Here is a 17,798-nt window from a genome sequence, read left to right as displayed (position 1 = left end):
CATATTTTTATTGTCACGAGTCTCAGGGGATGATTTGTAATAATTTTGGTGATGAGAAGCAGGTTTTCATTTGTGCTTTTTTGTGTAAAATGTGTCAACAACTGCCATGATAGTTACACACGTTTACTTTAGTTCGTGACCAAATGGCTGCAAAAGTGATGACATTCCCATGAGCCTCAGCTGCACTTTATCTCACTACTAATTAGCAACATGCTAAAACCTTGCGTTTGGTACCACAGTCGTCGTCATCTTTGGTTTTTGTAGACTTGAAACTTGTGACTGAAACCACAAACTCATCAGGAAACTGTTTACTGAGATCACAAACACACAGCTTTTGGAAACCAGTGGAGGCGCCCCCTGCTGGCCATTGGAAAGAGTGCAGGTTTAAGGCACTTCTGCATTGGCTTCACTTTTCAGACATGCAGGCTCTGTCCATGTATTACTTAGCCTGTGGTTAGCACGTTAACATTAGCATTTAGCTTAAAGCCTCACAATGCAGCTAGCATGGATGTGGGCATCATAACTGTCAGGTATTCATAGTTTCTTTCAAAAATTATTTAGAACTTTAAGACATGTTAAATTACCTCTTGAACTGTTTAATTCAAATTTTGTCATCATAGCAAATATTGTCCGCAGACTTTGCTAGATTTTCTGATGAGGAAAATAAGAGAATAAGGATAACATATTCAAATATTGACAAGTAAAAAAAGGTGGTTTGAATGTTAGCTTCTAACAATATCATAACATATAAAGTCATATTCATAGCTTGAAAATAAAAATTTAAATGTATAACTTCTGTGTTGCACGGGTAACATATTTGTTTGTTTTCATTTTACAGCCAAAGGTCTCATGTCAAGAAGTACTGCAACTCTCACTGACGTGCAAAACTGCCTGTGTGTGGTCATGTGTGTATACGGTGGTAAATTGGTTTGTGTTGATTAATTAACAAAACACACCAAGAGGATGAGACCTCAGCCCACTCATCAACCCTGATCCCCTCTGCATGTCCTCCCTGCGTCTTTGTCTCTCACTTTGTTCTAGTCCACAGAGCTCACAGTGTGATTTAAACCACGGCCGTCATCAAAGAATAACAAATCACAGTGAACATGTGCTGAGCGTCCTCTGATCTAAAGCAGCCAATAGAACTCAGCACGCAAAAGCCAGGAATCATGGCTCTAAGGGGCCCACGGCAAAGATTAAAAATGCTGAACAATTAAGATTGGGCCCAGACAAAAGACAGTCTACTTATAGAAGCTGTTACTCCCGAGCGGCACTGATGTGCAACCCTGACTCAGATAGTTTCTGTTTGAGCTAATGAACACTGGAGTTGATCTCAGCATATACAGCATCTCAGCTAGATTAGTGCTTCTATGCATGGTTTGATAAAAGAAACAGTACCAACTGAACACTGAAAATGAAAGAAAACCCTCTATTAGCACCAGGATACTTGATGCCATTTTGTCATATTTGATGACAAATTACAAAAACATGATATTTTCCCCTGCAAGCTCTGGCACTTTTTAAGTCTCCCTCTCCTTAGAGTTGTGTTTGCCTAATTTTAGTAAAACCATGTGAAAACAACAACAACAACAACAATAGGACAGCGACTCTGCATGTCTGGGTGTCCATTCCCAGCTATGGGATCCGACCCTGTGACAGCTTAGGAACAGATCATGGGCTCTGGAGACTTCACAAGCTCTAATGGGTTGCAAACTCTCTTCCCACATACAATAGACGTGCAAACTGAATGACCAACTGACTTCCTATTTACCTCTTCAGTTACACGTGGGGCCCCATACTGTTGGGGCCTCATTCTATGGACCCTGGCAGGCGGTACCCATTAACAAACTGCACGCAATCCCCTGAATGCAACACTCAGTGTCCCATGTCACCCATCCCCTGTGGAGGCATGTAACCAAGTACATCAAGGTCGAGGTACTTTACTCGAGCACTTTACTCTTACTCTTACAGGCAAATAGTGTACTTTTTACCCCACTATGTTTGTCTGGCAGCTTTAGTTGCTTTTCAGATTACTTTTTTTTTCAGATCCCTCCTGAACACTTAAAAGCTTGAGGATAAGGTGTTCCTTTATGTGCTAAAAAAAATTCTTCTACTTGTCAAGCTAAAAAAAATGTACTTTAAAACTCTCTTAGATTCACTTTAAAATGCATCATCACAAAGCTGAAAACAAGACTCCTTTTCTGAGCTCATGGAACACGAACCTGACATGAAATCTATGACCAAAGTTGTAACAGATTCTGTCATTGTGTTACTTATAGATGAAATCATTGTGAAAATGAAATATTCACTCTAATTCGATCATATTCAAGAGACGGCTGTTGTCTCTACAGCTGATACATCCAAAACTCTGCATAGCAAAACAGCCCTATAGTAAAGAATGGATTTTTTGATTATGGGGTGAACTGTCCCTTTAAGTAAACAAGACAAGTCACACAAACAATATCCCAAACAATCCCAGTTCAAACATCCTCCTCTTCCACACTCTGTCCTGCCCTCAGCTTCATGATCATCTACCAGGAAAAAAGAACACAGAAATAAAGTTATTTTCATCCCAAAGTATAAATAAATATTTTGTCACTAGCGGCTGTAACAGATCACAGCGTCGCACCTCCTTCAGCTGGACAATCTCTTTGCTTTCCACATTTCTCTGAACATTGTTGGTTATGGCCTTCACTCTTGTGGCGTAACTGGAAGGTTCAGGTGTTGTTAAGGTGTTTATTAGCATTTAAATAAATCAAAAGATCAATCTCTCTCTCTTTTTTTCTCTCTCACGTCTCTTACATGAGAGACGTGAGCGTCTCATCGAGGTTGCACTCTGAAGGAGAGATGTTGACGATCATGACGGTTTTGGCATTTCCACCGAGGGAGTCCTGCATCACCTGAGAGAGATGAAATGCATCACACAGCGGCACCAAAGCTAAGACATCACGCTGCTTTGCATCGCTACCTGAGTCAGCTTGCTGTTCCTGTATGGCACATGGGGCAGTTCAGCAGACAACGCTGAGATCACATCACCCAGAGCGCTCAGAGACTTGTTAATGGAGTTGGCCTCCTGCAGAGGGCCGGAGAGGAGGGTTCAAAGAGAAAACATGTGAGACGACTCGCCGTCTGCGTGATCAAAACATAACACATGAGCACACCTTTAGCTGGTGGTCCTTGGCCCCGGTCTTGGCTGCTCTCTCGCTGCCTGCCAGGTCCACAAGGCTCAGCTTCCCGGTGCTCACGCTCCCATTGGTCAGATTCCTGCTCTCCACTGTGATGCCGACGATGAGGTGGGAGCGGGAACTCTCCACGTTCATCTCTTTGGGAGCAGACGGTACAGAGGAGACGCTGAGTGGATTGTGAAACAGTGCTGATGTTTTTGTCAAATACACGGTTCAATTTAGAATCACGTGGGGGGTATTTGGCTCTTTTTTTGTTTCTCTTGATAAATGGCTTAAATAGTAAAAATGAGGCCAACATAGAAGTTCCTCACTGGCTCCAAAAGAGGACGAAATTTTGGTATTGCACATCTCTGAAAGCCACAGATGTGTGACATTAAAGTGTTTCATATTTCATCAGCATTTCTGAAGTGACATCCTTCACACTACACAGTTATGAGCAGAATTCCTCGTCTGGAAGAGGAGGACGGAAGGACAGGTCCAAGCAGCTGACGAGTCGACTTTTTAATGAGACGTCAAGACATCTATGGCTCACGTCACGGAAACTACATCCATGTTTTATATGTGGATTATATATGTTTAATTAAAGGTGAGAAATAGCTTAAAAATGTAAATAAAATGTGATAATACTACCATTCTTTATTGTTTTCTACAACCCATCCTTCCACAGTGTCTGAAAGCGTCAGAGTGTGTGAGTTTCTCAGGTATTTGTCAGTATCCACAGCCATCAGGCTGCACTCTGAATGGGCATTAATAACGTTGTGGATCTCAGTGGCCCCGGCTCCCATTAGGTGCACCCTGTAAGAACTCTGATGACCTGTGTGCATCTATGAAACAATGTTGCCCCTCTTCCTACAGTATGCTGATTCATGGTTTGGCTGCTCTGCTCGCTCACCACCCGGTCCAGTAATGATGTACCCAGCTGCCGCCCCGTCACACTGACTGTAACACGATTAATCCAAACCATTTAGCAGGGCCCTGTTTGAACTGGGCGGCACGGCACGGTATGGAGAACTCACTGGTGGCAGAGATGTGTCGGTTGGCGCAGGCCTGCTGGAACAGAGCGTAGAGCTCCTGGGCACTGGAAGCCTCCTTTGTCTCTGCTCCTTGTGCGAACACAACCCCCTTTCTGTTCCTCTTGATCTCCACCCGCCTGGCCTGGCCATGGGACTGGGGCTGTGCATGGGTCTCACCAGCCGGACTCACAAAGAGGTCCTGCAGCCTGTCGTTGTACAGCTCCAGCATGTAGGCCGAAACCTGACAGTGAAAGGAAGGATGTCAGAGGAGATGGTGGAAGAAAGATGATGTGATTTAATTATAATATCTTTGCAATCTCTAAAAATGATCTACCTACATCGGTGTTATGGTCCGGTACCTTGAAAGTGAATTTGGTGCTGTTCTCCTGTATGATATCAAATATGGCGTTAAAAGATCTTGGCATGATCCCAGGGTTCTTCTGTTCCTTGTCCCCCACCATGGTGAAGGTCTTCCCTGAGCCCGTCTGGCCATATGAAAAGATGCAGACGTTGTAGCCATCGATAGACGACTGGATCAGCCTGTAGGGGAGATGCGACCTAAACGGCTGAGCTGACAGCATTTAAACGTCTGTGCTTTGATTACGCGCTCGTTACACGAGTCACCCGTGTGACCGAAGTTACTGCACTTTTGGACTGGATCAGGAAACACCCTCACCTGCTGGTGTCACAGAACAGGTCATCCTGCGAGGCTTCGGCGCTGAACACCCGGTCGAACTGAAACTCCCTCTGCCCTCGAGGCGTTTCCACGGTGACCGAGTAATCGTCAAGTTTCTGCACAACGATGTTGCCACCCTGCTCAACCTCGGCTCGGCTCACGGGTCGAATCCGACAAAACACTCTGATCTTACCTTATGAGAAGAGCGCTTGTAAAATGAGAAGGCCTCACTGTTTCTCATACACAAACGTTTAATGCAAATGTGTACCTTTCATGTCTTCCACCATGTTGTAGTACTTCTTCCTCATTGTCCTTTCTGAATTGTAGTTCTCAATTATTTTCTTCTTCTCTTCTTTAACTTGCTTTAGCTTGAGAGAAGAACATCATGAGGAAACCATCGGAGACCACACCTCACCTGAGACTGTGACCCGTGTGATGAAAGACCAACCTGATCCTGCAGCAAGAGAAGCTGCTGACCAACACTCTTCACTCCCTCTGTGGTCCAGATTGTCCCTCGTCCCAAGATGTCCTCCAGTTCTGAGGCTGCGTCACAGTCTGAGCGAGACAGAAATAACAACCACCGACATGAGTGATGCACCACAGACTGATATTTCTGAAAGTGCAGCTTTGGGAGATTTAATTTAATGGTATAATTTATGAATGCAATGTGAATATGTAGCATTACTTTTCTGATGGCTGTGAACAACATTTTTAAGATATTTATTTACCGTTTATTAAGGGACTTTCCCCAGTTTTAATGCAGTCCAAAGCCAGCCGAGAGACCTCGTATCCCCTCACTGTTTCTCTCAGCAAAGACAAGCTCGACTCACATTCATCTAACCTAAAAAGCAGAAAAAAATCTTTCAAACTGTTATTATATTTTAGGCAATAAAAGGAATCACTTCAATATGAAATTTGGCCTAATTTAACAATATTTCATGATGATTCTGGTGGGGGATATTCAAAGCAATAAGCAGTCATTTATTGTTTGACATTAGTGTCTCTAACCCCTCTTGGTCAGCAGTCTTATCCTCTTTGCCATTATTGTCTTCTTTGGCAGCCAGTAGACGGTCCAGTTTGTCTCTGGCTTGGACCAGAGCGACCCGGTTCTCCTCAGTCATCTGTTCCAAAAGAGCTCTGCTCTCAGCTGCTGCGCTGCAGACTGCATGAGCCTTGCAAGACAAACCAAGCAGTCTTATGGCATCAGTACAGCAAAGCAACAAGCATATGAAAGCAATGCCTGAATTTCCTGCTACCAGCAAAACGAGAAGTCAGTGTGTAAAATAATTTGAGGCAATTAGCAGTTGGTTTACATAAAGTTTAATAGCTGAGCAGCACCTTGAGAATGACTGTGGGAAGCAGAACGCCGCAGGGAGGCTGAGGGACAGGGGGGACAGGGGGGACAGGGGGGACGTTGGGGACGGGGCTCCCCTCTGCCTCCAGCAGCTCAGTGATCTCCCTCTCCCTCTGGTACAGGCTCTCCTTCAGCTCCTCCAGACGGGCTTTAGCCCCCTCCAGTGGCTGATCTGACTCATTGCAGGCCTGCAGACAGAGCCAACTTAAAGGGCCACTACACCCAAATCGTGGTCTGCTGGTGTTTGAGATGTCAACATATGAAACCCACCTGAATACATAAACATAGCTGCAATCCAAACATGTTAAACGTGGGAATATCAGATCCATCCCAGTGTCAGAATGTGTCTCAAAAGATTCCCGTTGGATGCTTTGTTCACACTATATGTTTCTAATCACAGCTCAGATATGAGCAGAAGGCTGCTGTGGTAACTAAATGCAACCCACCACAGTCTGTTGTTGTGCTGAAAGCCCTTTGTTCTCTGAACTTTCACTTTCCTCAGTGGCCTCCTGAGACGACACCATCAACATTTCTTGGACCTTCCCCACTTCCTGCCTGGCCATTTGCAGCTCCTGCAGTGCTGTTCAGTGCCACAGCGGGGTATTAAAATAGACACTTTATGCAAAGCTCAGCGATTTTGCAGGCATGTGTATAAATGCGTGTGTGTAGACTCACTGGAGGCCTGGTGGCTGTGCAGGACATCCAGCCTGTTAGAGAACAGTTCCAGCATTTTGCTCTATAAAAAGGGACAGGAAGAAATTTGGTCCAATTAAGATGTACTGGCATTAAAACAAAAAAAAAAAGTTGCCTGTTATACTCAAATATGGCCACAGGGTTGTGCTCCAGTTCGGAGGAAGACGTGACGTCTGACAGATTCCCGTCCAACCTTTTCTCTGTCCCACTGCAGGGCCTCCTCTTTACTCCTCCTCCTCTCAGCTCGCTGCTCCTCCAGCAGCTGCTCGTTCTGTGCAGTCAAGGCCTGCAGGAAGCAGGACAAGGCAGGGACAAAACATCTACATAAGGCTGTTTGGTGCTTCACTTCTGTGTTCAAAAATATGTCTGAAGAAGAGATTGGAGAGTTGGATCAGCTGCAGGAGTTGCAGGGGAATAAGCCAGATATTAAGATAAAAAGGGAGAAAACAGGACGGAGACATGGCTTGGTTTGAAACGGCAGAGACACATGGGGGACTCATGAACATCACTGACCGCGACTCTCCTCTCACAGTCAGCGTTCTTCCTCTCCACCTTGTCCTGGTACAGGTCCAGGATTCTCCTCACAGTGTTCAGCTTGTTCTGGTAGTGAGACCTGATCCTGTGCACAGTCCACACCTGACCATGACATTTGCATTACTGTCATGTGTTAGGCCTCTCCCACACACACACACACACACACACACACAGAGTCCACCACACCTGGTTCTCTCGCGCTGTGATCTCAAAGTTCTCCTCTAAATCCTGCAGGACTTCCAGGTGTCGTCTCCTCATTGCTTCCATGTCCTCGGTTATCTGTTTCAGAGCGTAGACAACACAGAAACACATACAGGAAGTGACCGCCTGGTGGCGTATGCTGATCAGATGCCTCGCAGTGTCACACCAGCAGCATCAGGGCAGCCATGTGAGCGTGAGGAAGAACCCAACGCAGTGCCTGACAGAGGCCTCATTGTGTGTCTGCAGCTCTGAGCCACACGTCTGAAAAATATTCACCCTTCATAAGACAGAATAAAGTCTGTTTTAGAGCCACTCTGAAAAACAAATTGATTCTGATAGACGAAAACGCACTGCCGTGTGAGACACCATGCTGGTCCTGTGCTGCTTTCCTGTGACGATGCTGGTTCTCTTACCTGAGTGACGCACAGTTCAGCTGACTCGTAGGGGATGTAGATCTTGACCTCTTGTGACCTCTCTGCATCACTGGTACCTGACAGCTGGGATTCTGAAGAGCCTGCAGAGCAGTAGATATCTGAACCTGATCACAGTCCCTCACTCACACACACTCACACACACACACACATCATTTCACAGCACCTCGGGTAACCTCGTGTCCGCAGTGTTTTCTGGGATCGGCACCGATCCAGCGTCTGAACGCGGCCCACTTCTGCATCCACGGAGTTTTGTGGTGAATGACAGCTTGAATAACAAAGCAAATGTTGGGCACCGGTTGTAAACAGTGTGGCGAGAAGGCAAGAGAAGGAAGAGAGAGACAGCAAGTCTTGGAACACATGTTGTTCAGTTGACTTATTATTTTTGCATATATGGTGAATGTGGAATTAATGAGCCCATTAATGATAAGCAGCTTAAATCATCATCATCATGAAGACGTTCGTGTGAATGAGCTTCACAGACTTCTTCTACAGGGAAGTTTTCCATCAAACTTTTTTCAGTCACGTAACTGAAAAGAACTGCAAATCTGAAGAATGTCAAGCTCATGATAATAGTTCAACCTGCCACTTGTAAACTATGGCCCGAATTCGAAGGTCGCCATGGAGATATGTTGGTGATGAGGTGATCGTGCAAAGACAAACCAAGAAGGTTCCTGTGAGTTTTATTTCATTTATCATCTCTTTTGATTTTATGATGAGTTTAGAAGACGGTTATGCTCGTCTTAGCTCGAGGAAAGAGAAATGAATTGAATTTATTTTTTTTTTTATTGTGGCTGGAGCTCATAAATTTCTGTGTGTGTGTGTGCGTGTGGGCGTGATCGCTCTCATAAGAGTACAAACCAAACAAACCAATCACACAAAGACTAAAATCTTTCAACACTTATTTTGCCAGTTTTTCTTCGTCCAGAACATTATTTTATCATTATTATTGCACTTGCATGGATGCGGTCTTAGAATGAAGCACACAAATCTCGGTGAAGTCATTTACGTTTTATTCATTCAATTTAAAACATGTTTTTACATCTTTAAGCAGTTTATTGTTTATATACACGTCTGAATAGCCGTTCAAAATGTGGACCGTTTCAATAACCGTATTAATTAAATAGTTAGTCCCTGTTTATTTTCAGCTTATTCTCTCAGTGTGTCCAGGTGTTTCTGAAATACTGACACACTGCCTAAAAAGTCTCCCCTGCTGGATTTGATCACTGTCTGCCTCTTATGTTCCCATCCCACCCTCTTTCTCTCCTCACACAGGAATGTGGGCGGGCCGTCATGCTGTTACTGTCGTCCCAGAAACACCTTTCAGTGGAGAAACAGAAATTATGTCAGGAATGTCAGAGAACAGAAGAACACTCAGGTTATCTGCTGTCTGAGCCTGAAAGCAGGCAGAGGATCAAACTTTTACATTCATTTTTGTTGTGCAGGAAACTACAGTCTACACCTCCGTGTGTGTGTGTGTGTGTGTGTGTGTGTGTGGAGTGGTGTACTCGTCTGACCTGCTGCGTTGTCCTCGTACTGCTCAAACTGTGTGTTGTGAATTCTTGGACACGGTCTCTCGTCCTTCAGCTCTGGTACGCTCCCGGGTAAATCCTCCATCACCTGCGCTGTCACGGGAACCCGTCCAGGCTGCAAGGACCTCACGGGGTCCTCAGGGCAGGTGGACCTGTTAGTTGTCTCCCAGGCGCCTGAGAAAAATTTAACAAGCAGATGATGCATGATGTGAAATGCAAATTCAGACACAGACATGCAAAGAAAGGACAGGCCAACCAAGTCTGGATTCCAAACTAAAAGACAGAATGTTAATGTCGGGAGTGCGTTAAGATAAGACAGACGAGTTCAGATGAAACGCTGAACAGAAGCAGCAGCAGGAGAAGACACGGCTTTCGGGTGAAAACATCTGGACAGAAGATGGTGGAACGTACAGTGACATAACGAAGGCATGAGGCCAGTCTTTATATCGTTAATAACCCCCGGACGTCTGCACGCATGCGAAAACTGTGCGTCCACACAAAAAGGCAAGTGTGCAAACGGTGGTCCGTTTTCATGGCCTGGCTGGCCTTCATATTCACAGCTACAACCAGATCCTGCCAGGACCAGTGCTTGACCTGATCCCCTGAGTGCTCTGATGCTTCACAGCCAAGCAGCTGAAATATTAAAACCTCGTCTAACTTCGCCCGTTTGTCACTCAGAACGGCTTCTTCTCCTCCGCATCACCTGATATCCCATACAGAAATGAACATGCGGACGTCGTTATTGTTACTGTACACTGCAGCCACTGCAGCCGCGTGGGCTTCTGTGAAGTTGCAGGTGTGTTTGACACTCACGTTGCTTGGCTGCAGGGGCCACAGAGTGATGTCTCCCTACTTTCTTTCCCAGGAAGGTCAGAGAATAAGATCCACTCTCAGCTCCAGGCGAGTTCACGTACATTGTGTTCATTTAACCGTGTGTCTGCCGTCACTGATGTTCTTGTGTTTGGTCTTTCTTGGTGAGCACAGGGATCCAACTCTGCAGAGAAAGGAAGGTTAAAACCATTTTAAAGCCACAAAGATCCCAGAGAGATGAAATGTTTGAATTTATATGCAGTAAAAAATATCGAAATATTTGAATCTTGTTCAACCCTCAAACTGTCTGCAGATGTCAGAAAGCTCACACAGCAGATTCACTCAGAGGGTGTGATCCTTTTATCAGCCCTTCCAAGCTGCTGTAAGCTGCAAGCTTCTCAACAGGAAGAGCTGAAAATCCCAAAGTTTGCTTTTCAAATTTCCTGATTTCATGGCACTATTTGAGAACAAATCGCACATCTCAGTTGGCAGGAAGGGGCACAATGCCAGCTCTTTTCTCCTGCTAAACAACACAGCAAGAAGAACAATATGGGCTACACTGCCTTGAAACTGATACAATCCAAAATATAAATCTGAATTAATCAGAATCACTTTCAAGATAGCAGAAATCACAGCGAAACTGCAAAAGAATAATAAAAAAACACAACTTGATGATAAAATGCCTACCTGGTCTGGGAGCAGATCAGATCCCTGCAGTGTGATTCAGCACAGTTTGTGTCGTTCCTGATCTCCAAGGGGAACCAAACTCTGAACAGTCTTTAAATATTAAACCAGCAGAGATGGAGTTTCACCAGGTACTGGCTTAAACCCTGCACAGCCTGATGGTAAAGAGATGAGCCAGTCAGTCCTCAGGTTTCCAGTGTGTAAGATAGAGATTGTAACGAGATGCTCTCTCTCTCTCTCACACACACAAACACACATTCACACACTCGCTTCACTCGGTTTCGCATGTTCCTGTTTGTTTTCCTGGAGACCCCACATCACCTGCGTCCAGGTGAGCTGCACTGAGGAGTGTCAGGAGGAAGAAGAAGAAGAAGAAGAAGAAGAAGAAGAAGAAGAAGAGACACTCTGGTTTACAGAAAGGACACATTTGCTTCAAGTGGAATAAAATCAATTTCATGGTCATTGCTGCTGCTGATTAGACGATTAAAGGACAGTTGTACCATTTTTTTGTTTTTACATTTTCCTTTATAACTCACGAACTACTTAAAAAACACCAGTCATCTGTTGATATAAAAGCACAAAATGTGTACTAACTAATAATAAAACTAACATGCAAAAGTTATCGACAAAGTTGGAAGCATAGCATTGTCCAAAATGTCTTTCTATGCTGAAGCATTAAGATTTCCCTTCACTGGAAGTCAGGGGCTGAGCCCAAACCCTCAAATCAATAATAAAAGGGTGTGTCCCAATACTTTTGTCCATATAGTGCATTTTCACTAATAAGGACAAGACTATGGTATCAAATTTAATGCAAGAAGTCAGTTTTGTGTAATTAAAACACAACACGTTGTAACACACTGTCATCAAAGTAATCACATTACTGCTGTACTATTTCATAACTTTACTCTGTTTTAGATGTAAGGTTTCGTATACATTCAAACCAAACGTCCGCATCCGTGATAAAATCTTGAATGCTGGTTAACGACATTTACTTTTGCACAGGTTCATTTTTATACAATAAAAGTTCAGACAACATTGATGTAAGTTCAAATACAAGTTTAAACTTTGGACAGCAGATGAAAAAGACTGAAACTGAAAGGAGAAAAGACTGAAAAAGAAACTTCCATAACTCAAAATCAGCTTTTTTTGTGGAAAGAGAGAGAATCCTACTGAGCATGTGCAGAGTAGGTGTCATCACTCTAGCTTGCTTCTGATTGGTGGAACTGAGTGTGTTCCAGCTGGTCTTCCCCTGCCCTCCTGCCTTACTGTTGGCCGGTCCCTCCTGTGAGGATTTCCTTTGTTTTGTAAGACCAAGAGACTCATATGAGACATTTGGACAGCAGCCCGAGCGTCTGTTTAACACGCCTTACTCACAGATAAATCCCCCCGTGATGCCACTTTAATGACAACAATCCGCAACCCAAACCCTGTCCCGACCCTGTTCCACTGTGGGCCAATGCAGTGTCACGTCGTCACACATGACACACCGATTGCAACAGGTAAAGGTGTCTTTCGGGACAGACGGTTTTATGTCCGTTAGTAAGAGCCTGTGAGGTCTTGATTACGTGGACTTCTCACCCGTGATGACAAAGTATGACAGGACTCTAACGATGCAGTCATCAACGGCCTAACGTGTCTTTATCCCGGGCTCTGCTGAGGCACGCACGCCTGCAGGTAGCGTCAAGCCCCGGGCTGTGCTGTCATGACAACAGCCACACCTGAAAGAAACTCACTACCTCATCGCACCGCAGGCAGACTCTTCCGAGGAATCTGGAGCTGGTCTTTGCTCAGTCCGAGGGGCACAGGAACGCGGATCAGGGGCTCTGCTGATCGACACGCAGTGGGTTCATGGATTCGGTTGTTGTTTCAGGTGAACTCCTGGTCACATCACAGCAGGAAAGTCTTCCACCAGTGAATGCTTTACCTGTGGAGCTGGGGGGCACACACTCACGCGAAAAACCCTGTGTCCATAGTGAGTCATGAACGCAACACAAATAAAGTGTTGCTAAGACATGCTGCTGCTCACCTGCCACAAGTGGCCACAGCAAGCAAGTCAGTTAGTTAGTTATTCCTCTTTTTATTTCCAATTGAAATATTATATAAAAGATAACTATTTTGAGACTAATTATTCATAGATTAATAAAGTGATTCATAAACAAATACATTCATTCATTATTTTTACTGAACAGTTTGCTATTGATTAGGCTACTGCTTGGTCCTCCATAGAGCACAGCCTGCTTTCTTTACAGTCCTTAAATCATCTAGAAAAGTTCATCTATGAAAACATGAAGTGTGGGAAAACAAAAGAATAAAGAAAAAATAAATGTAGCAAATTAAACAAAAGAAACAGACATTACGGTGTATGAATACATAAGGATGATTCCACTCCACTATAACTATAAGCTCAAAAGTGTAAGGTCAACTTCTCCGCAAGTCCCGGATGTATTGTCGGTCTTTTCCATGAGACCCCCGCTTTTCTGTAAGATTACGAGCTGAAACTTGATGTTCGGAGTTCCTGTCTTTACGCACGGCGCCGCGCTGCGCACGGAGCTCCGCTGCGCTTCAGTCCAATGGCAGCTGTGGAGGGGAGTCTGGGCTGGACCCGTCACTAGGTGTGGTTTATCTCGGGTATAAATATGCTCTGTCTGGCGTCTCAGCGCCCCTGGAATCTCAGTGAGACAAACTTCTTCCCCTGCCAGACCTCGCGGTAAGTGGTTTTCCTTCGACACGAATCTGAAATCTGTCCTCCAGCTTTTAGTTTGGGTAGTTTGGTGAAGTTTGGAGCGAGGTGTGGCGGCCTGAGGTCCCCTCTCCTTCAAGGTGCTGATGCCGTCTCGGAGGGTGTGGCTGGGCTGGGGAAACCGCAGCTACAGTTTTGCGTTTGCGTTTTTGACACAAGTAAAGTTCTGAGTTACTTTGCGAACAAAAGAAACGTAAAGTGAACGTGAAGGAGACCGGATCTGTAAACTAAACCTTCAACACAGTGTATGATGACATATCGTAGCTGACTGTGGGTGTGGCCAGGCGGTCCATATGCTTGTCATTATGGAAAACCACCTTACATAAACCCACAGTAAATATGCACAGGCTCGTGCTTGTGCAGGTTTGGATGTAGGAGAGGAGAAGCAAACGTGTTTGCTTCTTTCCTTTTAATTGATAAGAGCTCTGCCACTACAGTGGAATCAATGAACGAGTGATTGTCTCTTCTTTGGATATCAGTGTGTTCAGTGGACTTTGTTTGATTTTATCCCAGGAGCCTGCCTTGCAGACTTCTCTCAGACTACTTTTCAGTGGTCTGGTTGCTGACGTCGTCTCTTGTCTTCTCTAACACTGTCCTCTCCCACTACAGACAGACTCCACCATGTCTTTCATCAGTGCCTTCTTGCAGCAGACGGTCTATCTGGGCATGCCCGATGATTCAGTAAGTAACAGCTCCAGTTGCTAAGGCCAGCCACTCTGTTTTTTCCCCTTTTTTTCTCCTCTTCCTGTGTGGTATGTTCGGGTGGAAAAATTCGTCAGGCAGAGTTTGGAGCAAAGCAAAGAGAGAAGGAAAGCGAGGGAAAAGAATGAATGAGTGGGGAGTCGGAGGGAGGGAAGGAAAAGGAGTGGAGCAGAGCAGGAAGATAAGTGAAAGGGAGCCTGGGTTATAAAGATTATATGCAACGGGAAAGATGACCGTAACGGCAGTGAGTCTTGCGAGTGGGTGACTCAGAGAAGCAGGAATTTGCGCCCCTCCCTTCATAAACTCCCCGAACAGAACAAAATGCAACTTCTGCTTTTCCCTGGTTTCTTAAAGTGAACTCAGGGAAAGTTGCACAAGGTTGACCCGCATGATTTCACTCTGCGTTCTCCAACGCTCTTGTTGTCTTTGAGTTCAGTCCAACGGGGTGTGTACAGGCACCGTCATGGTGTTCGGAGGCATGGGGAGTGTGTGGGGCAGCTCCACAGAATCTGTCACACTTATCTTCCCTATGTGTCACACTAGCGGATAGACGCAGGCCCTTTTGAATCTCAGGCATCTGAAAAATGCACTTTGCAGAAGTCATGTATTTACCCGACACACAACAATCTGTGTTGTGTCTCTCAGGTCCAGAAGAAAGAGGGGACGGTGACTGCCGCAGCAAATTTCAACCCCAGCGGAGATGCAGCAGTCTTGGACAAGGCCATCAAGACGAAAGGTGAAGTAAAGATGCAGACATGGAAGCTTTGGAGCGTGTGAACACATCTTGGCTTTGCTTAAGACCTGTGACACGCTGGCTTTTGCTGTAAGAACTGTAACACCCCCTGCTGGCCATTGTGTGTCATTACAACTAGCAGAGTTACAGTAGAAAGACTCGCCTTTCTCTTTGTTTGGACCAAAATCTCCACTGACACACAGCAGTATTGTATTTCAGATGCAGACTGACAGAAATTGATGATTTTGTATAACAAAAATCCTTTTTCTGCGCAGGTGTGGATGAGAACACCATCATTGAAATTTTGGTGAAAAGGAGCAACGAGCAGAGGCAGCAGATTAAAGAGGCTTACCAGCAGGCCAGCGGCAAGGTAAATAAAGTTAAACAAAGATGTCGATAGAAATAATATAGACTCACTGTTGACTTTGTTCCAAAGTACACACACACACTCTCATGCTGTCAAACTCCATATTCACTCATCCTCAGTCTCTGGAGTCAGCGCTGAAGAGCGCTCTGAAGGGGGATCTGGAGGAAGTGGTGCTGGCTCTGCTGAAAACGCCAGCCCAGTACGACGCCCAGCAGCTGAAACTGGCTATGAAGGTACACACGCACAGAACACTGATATAAATGTATAAATGACTGCAATCCTCAGCACATCTGAGCTGAATGCTTTGGCCTCCACATCATCTGTTATTCTTGGAGCGTAATGACATCCACCCACTTCCACGTATTCATGTATTGTTTTCTTACCAGGAGGGTAAAAGGTGTGTTTCCTCTGAACTGCGCCAGTGAAGATTAACTGGTCTTATCTGTATTAATCTGTCTGTTCATGTCTCTCTTTCTCAGGGTCTGGGTACAGACGAGGACACCCTCATAGAGATTTTGGCTTCCAGAAACAACAGGGAGATCCTGGACATCAAGAAAGCCTACAAGGAAGGTGTGTGGCAACAGATTTTAAGCTTTGGTTTCACCAAGCTAGTGTTTCTTGTTTTTAACATAATTCTCTTTGATTAAGAATACAAAAAGGACCTGGAGGACGACATCAGATCTGACACCAGTGGAGATTTCAAGACTGCGCTGCTTGAACTCTGCAAGGTACGAGCTCGCTCTTTGTCCCACAGTGAGCGTTTCATGAGCCGTTGCAGCATTTTGAAGACGCAGCGCAGACATTTACTCACAGCATGAGGATGCAGTGAGCTCTGAGACAACATGGCGCTCCCTGCTGTAGCTGCTGCAGCAACAGTAACTAAACAACACGAGTGCACAGTTTGGCCTTTTCATGTCTTCATATTTGGGCGTCTTACAAGAGTAAACACGCAAAGCAAATTTGACTTGTTGAACGGCCTTTACGTTTTAAATTAAGTCAAAAGCTGCTCACAAAAACTTTGTTAGAAGGCTGCGTTAAACAGTCTAGTGGGTAAATGAATCTAATATTAAATCTAAAAGCTTATTAAATGCCTTCACTATCAATATAATAGACCCTTAGTGAGGCTTAGTTAGGTCCAGTGAGTAGGATCTGGGGGATTTAGGGACAGAAATGGAATATAATACTCATGGAGACGGACTGCTCACCCGGTGTGGCTGATTATCAGGATCCATCATGTCATGTTCAGCCTTTTTCTCATTATCTGTATTGTATCTCCGGTTACTTGTCTGTTTGCATAGTCACAACTCGTCCACAACATGATCTGATTGGTTACACAACAGCCTGTCAACGCTAAATAATCCAAACGTGTAACTAAAGTTAAAGGGTGAGACGAGTCGTGTTCAGACCACCAGATCCTACACGCAGGACCATAAAGGCAAAGTTAACACAGATTTCTGTTGTCTTTACCTCTCGTGTTCAGCACTGTGCAGTTACTCTGTTTGTCTTCGTCACAGGCCGGCAGGACAGAAGGCGTTTGCGAGCAGCTGATCGACAGCGATGCCAGGGCTCTGTACGAGGCCGGGGAGGGGAGGAAGGGCAAGGACTGCTCCGTCTTCATCGACATCCTCACCAGCAGGAGTGCCCTTCATCTCCGTCAAGGTTAGCCTGCTCGCTGTCCCGTTCAGTACAAATCAGTTGGTTAACCTCCTGTCAGATCTGACTCTCTTCCACTGCCTCCTCCCCTCCAGTGTTTGACAGGTACTCAAAGTACAGCAAAGTGGACGTGGCCAAAGCTATCGACCTGGAGATGAAGGGAGATATTGAAAACTGTCTCACTGCAGTAGGTAAAGGCACAAACCTCTGCTGTAATTTCATCACATGAGTATTCATCTAGTGATTTTTATGCACAGATTTAAACTTTTTTTTTTCCCTGAACAACCACAGTGAAGTGTGCTGGAAGCAGGCCTGCGTTCTTTGCTGAGAAGCTCTACTTGGCCATGAAGGTAACAAAGCATTAACAAAACAGAATACTGCTGCCCACCCGCCGCCCAAGACCTTCTCTGACTGACTCTGTTCTGTCCATCAGGGTAAAGGGACCCGTAAATCCATCCTGACCCGCATCATGGTGAGCCGCTCTGAGATC

The 17,798-nt window shown here is 45.1% G+C and overlaps 3 protein-coding genes across 11 annotated transcripts in view; 1 reads left to right on the top strand and 2 right to left on the bottom strand.

Annotated features, from left to right (window-relative positions):
• Positions 1-2,399: 2,399 nt before the first annotated feature.
• Positions 2,400-6,271, bottom strand: si:dkey-96l17.6 (kinesin-like protein KIN-14E). The gene is made up of 13 exons (XM_046386886.1): positions 6,213-6,271; positions 5,883-6,046; positions 5,603-5,715; positions 5,323-5,429; positions 5,143-5,242; positions 4,875-5,067; positions 4,558-4,738; positions 4,202-4,439; positions 3,162-3,322; positions 2,969-3,073; positions 2,803-2,900; positions 2,630-2,708; positions 2,400-2,531 (listed from the first exon to the last, which is right to left on the bottom strand). The coding sequence occupies exons 2-13, from the start codon at positions 5,993-5,995 to the stop codon at positions 2,481-2,483; spliced, it is 1,539 nt and encodes a 512-aa protein (XP_046242842.1). The 5' UTR covers positions 5,996-6,046; positions 6,213-6,271; the 3' UTR covers positions 2,400-2,480.
• On the bottom strand, positions 6,023-13,011 carry LOC124058052 (GRIP and coiled-coil domain-containing protein 1). Of its 9 annotated transcripts, none has more exons than XM_046386889.1 (13): positions 12,692-13,011; positions 11,370-11,454; positions 11,117-11,268; positions 10,433-10,613; positions 9,605-9,793; positions 8,254-9,407; positions 8,070-8,170; positions 7,642-7,734; positions 7,435-7,557; positions 7,115-7,207; positions 6,904-6,964; positions 6,675-6,808; positions 6,023-6,416 (listed from the first exon to the last, which is right to left on the bottom strand). In XM_046386889.1, the coding sequence occupies exons 6-13, from the start codon at positions 8,447-8,449 to the stop codon at positions 6,195-6,197; spliced, it is 1,023 nt and encodes a 340-aa protein (XP_046242845.1). In that variant the 5' UTR covers positions 8,450-9,407; positions 9,605-9,793; positions 10,433-10,613; positions 11,117-11,268; positions 11,370-11,454; positions 12,692-13,011; the 3' UTR covers positions 6,023-6,194. The 9 variants fall into 9 exon arrangements, with proteins under 9 accessions (XP_046242845.1, XP_046242846.1, XP_046242844.1 ...); XM_046386890.1 differs by having other exon boundaries at positions 11,380-11,454; XM_046386888.1 differs by having other exon boundaries at positions 11,370-11,449.
• Positions 13,012-13,683: 672 nt separating this feature from the next.
• The window catches only part of anxa1a (annexin A1a), a 4,760-nt gene continuing 645 nt past the window's right edge, over positions 13,684-17,798 (top strand). Inside the window, exons 1-11 of the mRNA XM_046386898.1 lie at positions 13,684-13,820; positions 14,463-14,534; positions 15,201-15,291; positions 15,564-15,658; positions 15,775-15,888; positions 16,135-16,225; positions 16,304-16,383; positions 17,170-17,314; positions 17,404-17,499; positions 17,600-17,658; positions 17,742-17,798. The exon at positions 17,742-17,798 is cut by the window's right edge and continues 66 nt beyond it. Coding sequence (XP_046242854.1) covers positions 14,475-14,534; positions 15,201-15,291; positions 15,564-15,658; positions 15,775-15,888; positions 16,135-16,225; positions 16,304-16,383; positions 17,170-17,314; positions 17,404-17,499; positions 17,600-17,658; positions 17,742-17,798 — 888 coding nt within the window. The 5' untranslated portion in view covers positions 13,684-13,820; positions 14,463-14,474. The remainder of the gene's footprint in view (positions 13,821-14,462; positions 14,535-15,200; positions 15,292-15,563; positions 15,659-15,774; positions 15,889-16,134; positions 16,226-16,303; positions 16,384-17,169; positions 17,315-17,403; positions 17,500-17,599; positions 17,659-17,741) is intronic.

This window comes from Scatophagus argus, chromosome 4 (genome assembly GCF_020382885.2).
Source record: "Scatophagus argus isolate fScaArg1 chromosome 4, fScaArg1.pri, whole genome shotgun sequence".
Taxonomy (NCBI): domain Eukaryota; kingdom Metazoa; phylum Chordata; class Actinopteri; family Scatophagidae; genus Scatophagus; species Scatophagus argus.
Note: the sequence above shows the minus strand (reverse complement) of the source record. Positions and strands in the feature narration are given on the sequence as shown.